This window comes from Cervus canadensis, chromosome 21 (assembly GCF_019320065.1).
Source record: "Cervus canadensis isolate Bull #8, Minnesota chromosome 21, ASM1932006v1, whole genome shotgun sequence".
In the NCBI taxonomy this organism is placed as follows: domain Eukaryota; kingdom Metazoa; phylum Chordata; class Mammalia; order Artiodactyla; family Cervidae; genus Cervus; species Cervus canadensis.
Window position 1 is genome coordinate 16,104,622 of NC_057406.1, and position 11,644 is coordinate 16,116,265.

Sequence of the window (11,644 nt, forward strand, 5' to 3'; positions counted from 1 at the left end):
ATGTGGTATGAGTTTCTCCCTACCAAGGAAAAAGATATATCCCTACATATTCTAGACATTGCCTTGGTAGGAGAGAAACTCATACCATGTTTTCAATAATAAAAATAAATATAGTAATTAAAACCAATATATCCTCTTTAAATAAATAAATTTAGCAAATAGTGGAGAATAAGGGAAAACAAAACTGCCACAATCATTAAAAGTAACTCAGTTTAATATTTTGAATATTTTATACTACCTATAGGTTTAAAAATGGAACTTACCACATGTATGTATAACTTTGAATTCTGCTATTTTTCAAAGATAAATTCAACCTTTAACCATATAGCTAACTTGACCTTGAAGGCTAGCAAATTTGCTCTCTTCTGTTTTACAGTATTCATTTTTGTTTACATCTGAAAAAGTGCATTTTATTTGCTTCTTTTATGGTGCATCAGCTCAGTTCAGTTCAGTTCAGTTCAGTCGCTCTGTCGTGTCTGACTCTTTGCGACTCTATGGACTGCAGCACGCCAGGCCTCGCTGTCCATCACCAACTCCTGGAGTTTAGTCAAACTCATGTCCATTGAGTCGGTGATGTCATCCAACCATCTCATCCTCTGTTGTCCCCTTCTCTTCCCACCTTCAATCTTTCCCAGCATCAGGGTATTTTCCAATGAGTCGGTTCTTCGCATCAGGTGGTCAAAATCTTGGGAGTTTCAGCATCAGTCCTTCCAATGAATATTCAAGATTGATTCCCTTTAGGATGGACTGGTTGGATCTCCTTGCAGTCCAAGGGACTCTCAAGAGTCTTCTCCAACATCACAGTTCAAAAGCATCAATTCTTTGGCACTTAGCTTTCTTTATAGTCCAACTTTCACATCCATACAGGACTACTGGAAAAACCATAGCTTAAACGAGACAGACCTTTGTTGGCAAAGTAATGTCTCTGCTTTTTAATATGCTGTCTAGGTTGGTCATAACTTTTCTTCCAAGGAGCAAGCATCTTTTAATTTCATGGCTGCAGTCACCATCTGCAGTGATTTTGAAGCCCCCCAAAATAAAGTCAGTCACTGTTTCCATTGTTTCCCCATCTATTTGCCATGAAGTGATGGGACCAGATGCCATGGTCTTAGTTTTCTGAATGTTGAGCTTTAAGCCAACTTTTTCACTCTCTTCTTTCACTTTCATCAAGAGGCTCTTTAGTTCTTCTTTGCTTTCTGCCATAAGGGTGGTGTCATCTGCATTATGAGGTTATTGATATGTCTCCTGGCAATCTTGATTCCAGCTTGTGCTTCATTCAGTCCAGCATTTCTCATGATGTATTCTGCATAAAGTTAAATAAGCAGGGTGACAATATACAGCCTTGACGTACTCCTTTTCCTATTTGGAACCAGTCCATTGTTCCATGTCTAGTTCTAGCTGTTGCTTTCTGACCTGCACACAGATTTCTCAGGAGGCAGGTCAGGTGGTCTGGCATTCCCATCTCTTTAAGATGAAAAAAAAAAAGCATCAGCTCAAGTCCTTATTAAAATGAAAGAATTGGTCTTTTCAGGTGGAGCAGTGCTTGATGGTGCAGACAGGGCCTGAGGATTCCAGCAGTGCTGGGAACGCCTACAGGAACATCCACCCAGGGCTGGGCTCATGGAGGAGTTGCAGTAGCGGGGCCAGCAGGAAGCTGTGACCACCTGTTGTGATCTTCACCAAGAGAGTGCCTGAAGGGATGTGGGGACTGGGGGTGGGTGATACAGCGGGTCTTCAGGACACCTATAGGTGTTGAGGTGTGCTGAAAAGCACATGTCTTCACTGTCCTGTATCAGCTGTGGGGTTTGCAAAAGTCCCTTATCCCCCTGAGCTTCAGTTTCCTTCTTGGTAAAACAGAGGATAACAACTCAACCTTTGCAAAGTTGGTGTGAGGAGTCAATGAAGTAACACAGGAAGCGCCTGGTTGGTTTTTTTTTTTTTTCTGATTTAAAACAACAAAAAGAGCTACGATTCCAAATGCAGCCACGGGTTGTGCTTGGTGAAGCCAAGAGTTTGAGTATTTGAAGGTGGACTACAGGGGCTTCAGAATGTTCCAGAAATGAAATGAATTGAGACTACTCCTTCACAGCACTTGAACAGGGGGATGAGAAGGTGACTGTCTCCTAAGAGAGTACAGAAGAAGCTGGGTCCGCAGGAGATGAAGTTCAGAGCAGAGATGAATGGGGCTTCCCGGGTGTGGCAGAAGCCCCCTAGGAAGGTGGAGGGTGAGGAGGCGGGGCTGTGGGAGGCGAGGATCTCTCTGGCTCTGTGGACTAGTTAGGTCTCCCTCCTCCACCCGCCCACACCCAGGGCTCAGTCCTGAACCCAGCGCTCTCCCGTCTGGGCTCCACTGTGGGCGACCAGCCCGGCCCCTCGGGGTCAGTCCTTCCCGCCCATCACTCCCCGGATCCAGTCCACGTAGTCGAGCACTTTGGTGTAGAAGCCGTACCCCTTGCCACACCCGACGCCCCAGGACACAATGCCCGTGGCCACCCAGCGGCGGGCACGATCGTCCCACACCACGAAGGCGCCGCCGCTGTCCCCCTGGCAGACACTCTGCGGCCGCGTCTGGTCCCCGGCGCAGAACATGCCGTTGGTGAACGCCTCGGGCCTCCGCCTCTCCCGGAGCCAGGCCTCGCAGGCCGCCCTCGGGGCCACGGGCAGCCGCGAGTACTTGAGCTTGGTGCTCAGCCAGCCCATCTCCACGCCGAAGCCGCTGACGTAGCCCCACCGGCTGGGCCGGTACAGGGCCTCGCGGTCCGGCAGGCAGACTGGGAGGAGGTGGGGGCCCAGGGGGACGCTGCGCTCCAGCTCCAGGAGCGCGATGTCTCCATGGAAGTCGTGGGGCTCGTCCTGACGGTAGTCCGGGTGCACGAACACGCGGCGCACGGGGTGGCCGCCCCGCTCCAGCATCTGGTCTGTGTCCGTGTGGCCCAGGAACACCTGGGCCCTCCGGTTCTTCCCGAGCAAGATGCTGTCCTTGGGGTGGATGGTGTGGGCAGCGGTGAGAACCCAGCGGTCGCCCAGCAGGGCCCCGCCGCCCCTGCCATAGATGCTGGTGAGGGCCTGCCAGGGGAAGCTGCCCAGCTCAGCTCTGGAGGCGCCAAGGGACTCCTGGGTCTGGGAGATGGGGACCACCGGCCGTCCACACGCTGAGAGAGAGGAGGGGTAAAGTCAGCGCTGTATCAAGAGACGCTTATTGAAAACCTGCTTCTGCAACCTCCTCTTCCTCCTCAGCCATTTTTAAAGCTGCTTTCTGATTTTCATCTTTATTTACTTACTTATTTGGCTGCACCATGCAGGCATGTAGGATCTTAGTTCCCTGACCAGGGATCGAACTTGTGCTCTCTGTAGCGGAAGTGCAGATTCTTAACCAGTTGCACCACTTTTTTCCTAAGCCACTTTTTTAGACTCCCTGCCACCTTCTTTGAACAATATCCTGCAGCAAGCAGCATTTGTCTGCGGTGTCTCCTGTCTGTCTGCATGTCATTTCTGTATTTTTGACATCTCCCCCTCCCAGAGCATGAGGTCAGGTTGCCCCTAGAGCTTTCTGTGGCTCTGGAGTAAAACCTGACAAAGGTACTAAGATTGGGTTAGAAAGGCAATGCTTGACTCAAAAACTGAGTTTCAAAAATGGTGGATCTGAGGGAATTCCCTGGCCGTCCAGGGGTTAGGACTCTGTGCTCCACTGCCATTGTAATCCCGTTCAGTCCCTGGTCATTGAACTAAGATCCCAAAAGCTGAATGACTCAGTCAAAAAATTCAAAACAAAACAGGCAACCAGCTAACAATGCTAGATCTGAACCGTCATCTATTGCCGGTAGGAATGTAAAATGGTTCAACTGCTGTGGAAAACGGTGTGGCGATTCCTCAAAAAGTTAAACACAGAATTAGTATGTGGGCCAGCAATTCCACTCCTAGGTCTATACACAAGAGAAATGAAGGTGTTCTCACTGTAGCAATACCCATAAAAAGCAAAAAAGTGTAAATGACCCAAATGTCAACCAAGCACTGAATGGATAAACAAAATGGTTTATCTGCATGGGGTGGAATTCTACTCAGCCATGAGAAGGAGTGGAGTACTGACACATGCTACGGCGTGGGTGAACCTGGAAAACATTACACTCACTGAAAGAAGCCAGGCACAAAAGCTCTTGCATGATCCCCTTGAGATGCCGTGTCCAGAACAGGCAAGTCCATAGAGACAGAAAGTGGTGAGTGGTTGCCAGAGGACTGGGAGAAGGTAGAGTTGGAGTCTCTTTTGGGGATGAGGGAAATGTTCTAGAATAAGTGCGAATGGTTGCAGAACATCGTGAACTTGCTAAAAATGACTGAATTGTGCACTTTATGATTTTTATGTTGTATGAACTTCACATTACACACATAAAAAACGCTTTAAAACAATGCTAGGCTTTCAGGCACTATAGCATCAAGGTAGGGAGATATTTGGGGGAAGAGAGCCTATCTGTGTATCCTTAAAGCAGACCATGTCAAGAGAGGGTTTTCCCTTCTTTCAACCCATCTGTTTCTCTTCCTCCTTCATTTTCCATCTGGTTAACTCCCTTCTGGCTTTTCCTTTCTGGGTTATCCCTTGACCCTCAAGAAGAAGGGGTGAGTTCCTTGCTCCTCCTTTTCTGGGCCTTCTTGGTTCCCCTTTCTTTCCTCACTTTCTGCCTTTTCTTCCCCCTTTCTATTCTAAGGCCGCCCGGCACCCACAGGCCCAAACGCAGCTGAGGCCCTTCTGGGAAGCGGCCATCTTCATGGCACCAGAGGTGCCCACTCACCAGGCACACAGCGGGGAGCCTCCTCCCTTTCCTGGGTCTGCTTCCAGGGCACCTGGACAGTGCAGGTGAGTGTCCCTGAGGAGTGAAACGAGGGAGGCAGAGAATAGGCTCAGATCTGGGAGGTAGGGGCTCAAAGAGGCCTCAGGTCTCTCGGGGGTGGGAGGGGAGTAAGACAGGTAGGAACTGAATCTTCAGCAGATGGGGACTCACCTGAGGGCTCGGCCTCGTAATAGGGCTCCTGGCAGCAGCTCTGGATCTCACTGGGGTTGTCTCCAGGTGTGTGAATGGCCTTGGGGCCCCCAGTGGCCTGGTTGATGGGCTGAGTATAATTCACAGCTATAGGAAAACAGTGGTCATGAGTACGGAGAACAGAATTGCAAACTGGCAACCCAGGTATTGAATCTGGTCTGTCGCCATATTTAGTTTGACCTGCACAGTCTTTTGGAAATTTTTTTAATTTATTTGGCATTGCATCACAGCTTGGAGGATCTTAGTTCCCCGACCAGGGATTAAACCCAGGTCCTTGACAGTGAAAGCATCAACTCCTAACCACTGGACTGCAGGGAATTCCCAGCACAGTCTTTTCTTCTTTTTTTAAACATTTGAATTATTTGAATTGTTCTTCACCAATCAGATTGTTAATGCTAAAAAAGTCTGAAAATAACTGTGAAATTAGGGAAGGGGAAACAGACATTTTTCATATGTGGTTAGTGGGAGTATAAATTAGTAAAACTTTTGTAGGGAGAGTTAGCAATATCAAAATTAAAATTGCACACATTTTTCAATTTTTTATTTCTAAGAATTTATCTTCATGCATGTGCTCAATGATATATATACGAAGATGTTCAGAGCAGTACTGTTTGTAGGATCTGACTATCAGTGAAAGACTGATGAAATATACTATGATGCATCAGTAAAGGAATATTGTATGGTCTTTAAAAGAATCAGGCAACGCTAATTGCCTAAACCCTGGTGGTGCAGTGGTTCGGACTCAGCATTTCCACTGCCAGGGCCTGAGTTTGATCTCTGGTCAGGGAGCTAAGATCCCACAAGCTACAAGATGTGGCCAATATATATATATATATATTTAATTGAATGAAAAAGGGCAAATTTAAAACATCGTGACTAGTATGCAACACACACACACCACAGTATTTGTATTCAAGTGGCTTAGAATGCCTTTGGAAGAATACCCAGGAAACAGAACAGGGTCACTTTTGGGCAAGGGAGCCAGGGACGGCCAGAGATCAGAGAAAGATTATTTTTACTGAAAATTTTACTCATGGGCATGCCTTATCTTTCAAAAAGCCTGGGGTTACCATTTGTAAATCTAGAATTTCACTTAAAACTCTGAATTTTCAGCTTCGGTTAAAATATGAGATGATCTGCCAGCACTGGGGCTGTCAATCTGCAGGGAGACAATGGAGCTGATCTGGTGCTCAGGTACCAGGCTGCTCACCAGAGGGCAGGCTGGGCAGCAAGTGGCTAAGCCCTGGTATCCCGAACGCCCAGTCTCAGCTTCCACTGGTCACTTCAAGATACCAGGGAGGGCTCCCCTAGTGTTCCAGTGGTTAAGAATCTGCCTTACAATGCAAGCAATGTGAGTTTGACCCCTGGTCGAGGAAGATCCCGCATACCACGGAGCAACTAAGCCCGTGCACCACTAACTATTGAGCCCATGTTCCACTATAAGAGAAGCCACCGCAGCAAGAAGCCCGAGCACCGCAACTAGAGAGTAGCCCCCGTCACTGCAACTAGAGAAAGCTGGCAAGCATCAATGAAGACCCAGCACAGCCAAAAAATAAATAAATCTTAAAAAAAAAAAAAAAGATACCAGGGCCAGTGTTGTGGGCAGGGACTTCCCTCCCTGCACCCTGGGGGCACCCTCACCCACGGCTTGGTAGAGGGCCAGGAAGCCCTTGTGGAGGCCTGGGGTCTTGTCTTCAGAGGCCGGGGCACTGAAGGTCAGCCGCAAACTGTTCCCTGAGGACACAAACTCCCTCTGACCAGGGGGCCTGCCCAGCAGGGAGCCCTGCTGACCGCAGAACTGGCCGAGATCCATCCCACTGGCTGTGATCTGCAAGTGGAGGGGGTAGGCAGGTATGGGGTGATCCTGACCAACCGTGGTCATAGGGTCATGTCAGTGTGGACCCCAGCCCTGTCTTGAAGGTTCTGCACATTGTTGGGGTTTGGAAGCTGTACCACCTCCTTGAAACTTCCTTAAGTCAGTTCCTGTTCTATTCCTGTTTCCCAAGTTTCTTCAATCCATGACCAGATATCTAGCTGATTTCTTTAGCCTGCCATAGTTACATTATACAGCCCACCTTATTTTAGGAATTGAAATGGAAACTTATAATAAATGGATTGTACAATGTTATAGATGGAAGTTCATAACATTGTACCAGAGGCTGTGATCAAAATAATTCCCAAGAAAAAGAAATGCAAAAAGGCAAGATGGTTGTCTGAGGAGGCCTTACAAATAGCTGTGAAAAGAAGAGAAGTGAAAGGCAAAGGAGAAAAAGAAAGATATACCCATCTGAGTGCAGAGTTTCAAAGAATAGCAAGGGGAGATAAGAAAGCCTTCCTAAATGAAGAATGCAAAGAAATAGAAAAAAACAATAGAATGGGAAACACTAAAGATCTCTTCAAGAAAATCAGAGCTACCAAGGGAACATTTCATGCAAAGATGGGCACAATCAAGGACAGAAACGGTATGGACCTAACAGAAGCAGAAGATATTAAGATGAGGTGGAAAGAATGCACAGAAGAACTATACAAAAAAGATCTTCATGACCCAGATAACCATGATGGTGTGATCACTCACCTAGAGCCAGACATCCTGGAATGTGAAGTCAAGTGGGCCTCAGGAAGCATCACTACAAACAAAGCTAGAGGAGGTGATGGAATTCCAGTTGAGCTATTTCAAATCCTAAAAGATTATGCTGTGAAAGTGCTGCACTTAATATGCCAGCAAATTTGGAAAACTCAGCAGTGGCCACAGGACTGGAAAAGGTCAGTTTTCATTCCAATCCCAAAGAAAGGCAATGCCAAAGAATGTTCAAACTACTGCACACTTGCACTCATTTCACACATTAGCAAAGTAATGCTCAAAATTCTCCAAGCTAGGCATCAACAGTATGTGAACTGACAACTTCCCAGATGTTCAAGGTGGAGTTAGAAAAGGCAGAGAAACCAGAGATCAAATTGCCAACATCTGTTGGATCATAGAAAAAGTACGAGAATTCCAGAAAACCATCTACTTCTGCTTTATTGACTACACCAAAGTCTTTGACTCTGTGGATCACAACAAACTGTGGAACATTCTTAAAGCAATGGGAATACCAGACCACCCTACCTGCCTTCCTAGAAACCTATATGCAGGTCAAGAAGCAACAGTTCCGGACATGGAACAATGGACTGGTTCCAAACAGGGAAAGGAGTAAGTCAAAGCTGTATATTGTCACCCTGCTTATTTAACTTCTACATCATGTGAAATGCCGGGCTGGATGAAGCACAAGCTGGAATCAAGATTGCCAGGAGAAATATCAATAACCTCACATATGCAGATGACACCACCCTTATGGCAGAAAGTGAAGAGGAACTAAAGAGCCTCTTGATGAAAGTGAAAGAGGAAAGTGAAAAATTTGGCTTAAAACTCAACATTAAAAAAACTAAGATCATGGCATCCAGTCCCACCACTTCATGGCAAATAGATGGGGAAACAAAGGAAACGGTGACAGATTTTATGTTCTTGGTCTCCAAAATCACTGCAGATGGTGACTGCAGCCATGAAATTAAAAGACGCTTGCTCCTTGGAAGAAAAACAATGACAAACCTAGACAGCATATTAAAAAGCTGAGACATTACCTTGCCAACAAAGATCTGTCTAGTCAAAGCTATGATTTTTTCCAGTAGTCATGTATGGATGTGAGAGTTGGACTGTAAAGAAAGGCTGAGCGCCGAAGAATTGATGCTTTTGAACTGTGATGTTGGAGAAGACTCTTGAGAGTCCCTTGGACTGAAAGGAGATCAAACCAGTCAATCCTAAATGAAATCAATCCTGAATATTCATTGGCAGGACTGATGATGAAGCTCCAATACTTTGGCCATCTGATGCGAAGAACTGACTCATTGGATAAGATGCTGATACTGGGAAAGATTGAAGGCAGGAGGAGAAGGGGACAACAGAGGATGAGATGGTTGGATGGGATCACTGACTCAATGGACATGAGTTTCAGCAAGCTGCGGGAGTTGGTGATGGACAGGGAAGTCTGGCGTGCTGCAGTCCATGGGGTTGCAAAGAGTCTGACGCGACTGAGCGATTTAACTGAACTGAACATCCAGCTCCTAAGCCCGACAGTGCAGGCATACACCATGCTTGATGCTGCATTTTTAATGACTGATGTGTGAGTTCTTGCTTTCGACTCTAGGGATTTGCAGTGTTTGTGTGTCCCTTGGTGAGGCTTCCTGACCTGTGGCCTTCTCTCTTGTTGGTGGGGCCCAGATGGCAGGGTGCACAGGTAAGCATGGTGCCTCAGCTGGGAGACCTGGCTTCCTGGGTAAGCCTCGAGTTTCAGGGCCTGGCCCCCTCCCACTGCCCTGGGGCTCCAGCAAGGGCCCTCCCCATGTGGAGTCCCTCCAGAACCCCACCCAGCTCACTGTGATGGAGTCCCGCTCACAGTCCGGGGACGGTTCCAGGTCAAAGTCCTGGAACAGGAGCCTCACAGCATAGCCCTCTGGAGCCTCGATGTCCGTGGAGCTCTCCTGGCCTTTGACGTATGGCTCCGGGTACCCAGGGGACGTCAGCTTCTGGGGCAGCCACTGGGCCAGCAGCACCACGGAGCCCTGTGTGGGGCAAGCCTGGAGGACTCCCCAGAGGAGGAACCACCACTTGGGAGTGGGCCAGCGCAGATGGGGCTGCATGGCTGTGGCCTGGGGCCTGCGGAGACATGAGGGGGGCAGGTGGCGCTAAGAGCTGAGAGGACTGGGCCCCTCTGTCCACACCCTTATGGCCCCTCCTGCCCCAATTCCTTCAGCCTCCTGGTCAGCCTGTGCTTTGACTGTGGGTTTTGCACTGCTGCCCACCTCCCTGGAGAGGCCCATCCAAGCAGGGGCTGTTTTCTGTCTGCTTCAGCCAACCCCAGGCCCACCCTGGCGTCTGAGGAGCCTGGAGGTTTACAAGTGAGAGGCATTTACATGTGATAGTGTCCTGGCTGGAGCTTGAGCCAATACACCCCAGGGATGGCTGCTGGAGGGTGTGTGTGTGTGTGTGTGTGTGTGTGTGCGCACATCTGCCCCAGGGTGCCTTTCCCGTGTCCCCAGACTTCTCTCAGCCTCTCCGGCCTCCAATCTCCTCAGCCTCTGCCCCAGGGTGCCTTTCCCGTGTCCCCAGACTTCTCTCAGCCTCTCCGGCCTCCAATCTCCTCAGCCCTCAGCCTCTCCATCCTCCCCAGTCTCCTCAGCCTTTCCAGCCTCTCCAGCCTCCTCAGCCTCTCTAGCCCCTCCAGGCACACTCACATGTCGTGTCGCCTGGGCAGCGGGTGGAGTGAGGCTTCCCCAGAAACAGTTCCCACAACTCTGAGACCAGGCATCTGGAACCCGACATCTGAGTCCTGAGAGGACTTGGCCCGGGCCAGGGAACAGGAAGTGGGGCTGGAGGAGGCCCTGTGGGGGAGGAGGGAGAAGTTACTGGAAATGAGTTGAGTAATTCTCCGCAGTTCCCTTTTCTCTAATTCTCTGGATTGAGCGCCACCTGCTGTCTGATTCAAGAATAGCTCACCTACCCCAAAGCAGAGGAAAAACAACTCCACAACCGCCCTGGCCCCAAGAGGCCATCAGGGGTGGGTGGAGGCACCAACTCTTGTCTTTTTCGCACTGTTTAATTTTTACCGTGTGCGTGTCTCACACTCGGTAGGATGGCTCCTTCTGAGTTAGCCTTTCGCCTTTAATCAGCAAGACTTCTCCTTCCCTGACCTCCTGCTCATTCTGTAACCAGCCAGCCTCTTGTAGACATTGAACTTTGTGACCACGCTACCTCCCGCCTCACCAAACAGGACTTGGGGCCGCCCTGAGGCAGTCCTTGAATCCGGCTCACAGGCCCCGGATGCTGCTTGTCCAGCAGGCTCGGGCTGACGCAAGACAGGGTCTGTTTCAGGCCAAAGCTTCTGTAGGCAGGTGGAGGGGGGTGGGGGCGTGTCTGTGGACAAAGGGCTGCCCTGTCTGAACGCCCAGTACGTGCCATAAAGCTGATTCCTGTCTCTCCTGGTAGGTCACAACGCAGGGATTCCTCCTGTTAATTCAAGTACCTGCAGGCTCCGAAGCTCTTAAACACTTTGGGGGAAAAAAAAAAGGTCAAACAGAGTAATGAAATTTTACCTTTGTGCTAGAAAGGAGAAGAGAGTCCCAAAGGTATCTGTCTGGTCTAACAAATAAACCACAGTCTCACAAGTACTTATGCTTTCTGGAAATGGAAAAGGTTAATTAGTTAATTTACTATTATTTTGTGGACCATTTTTAAAGACTTTATTGAATTTGTTACAATATTGCTTCTGTTTATGACTCAACTGGTAAAGAATCTGCCTGCAATGTGGGAGGCCTGGGTTCCATCCTTGAGTTGTGACGATCCCCTGGAGAAGGGGAAGGCTACCCAACTCTGGGATTCTGGCCTGGAGAATTCCATGGACTGTATAGTCCATGGGGTCACAAAAAATCGGACACGACTGAGTGACTTCCACTTTCACTTTTCTGTTTTACATTTTGGTTTTTTGGCTGCAAAGTACCTAGGACCTTAGCTTCTGGACCACGGGTTGAACATGCACTCCCTGCATTGGATGCTGAAGTCTTAACCTCTGAACCGTCAG

General features: G+C 48.6%; 1 protein-coding gene across 2 annotated transcripts; it reads right to left on the reverse strand.

Moving 5' to 3' along the window:
* Positions 1-1,493: 1,493 nt before the first annotated feature.
* Positions 1,494-10,606, reverse strand: C1RL (complement C1r subcomponent like). Of its 2 annotated transcripts, XM_043441371.1 has the most exons (7): positions 10,568-10,606; positions 10,302-10,448; positions 9,444-9,723; positions 6,675-6,861; positions 4,995-5,120; positions 4,785-4,859; positions 1,494-3,152 (listed from the first exon to the last, which is right to left on the reverse strand). In XM_043441371.1, exons 2-7 carry the CDS (start codon positions 10,373-10,375, stop codon positions 2,380-2,382), a joined length of 1,515 nt encoding a protein of 504 aa, XP_043297306.1. In that variant the 5' UTR covers positions 10,376-10,448; positions 10,568-10,606; the 3' UTR covers positions 1,494-2,379. The 2 variants fall into 2 exon arrangements, with proteins under 2 accessions (XP_043297306.1, XP_043297307.1); XM_043441372.1 differs by lacking the exon at positions 10,568-10,606 and having other exon boundaries at positions 10,298-10,389.
* Between the last annotated feature and the right edge of the window lie 1,038 nt (positions 10,607-11,644).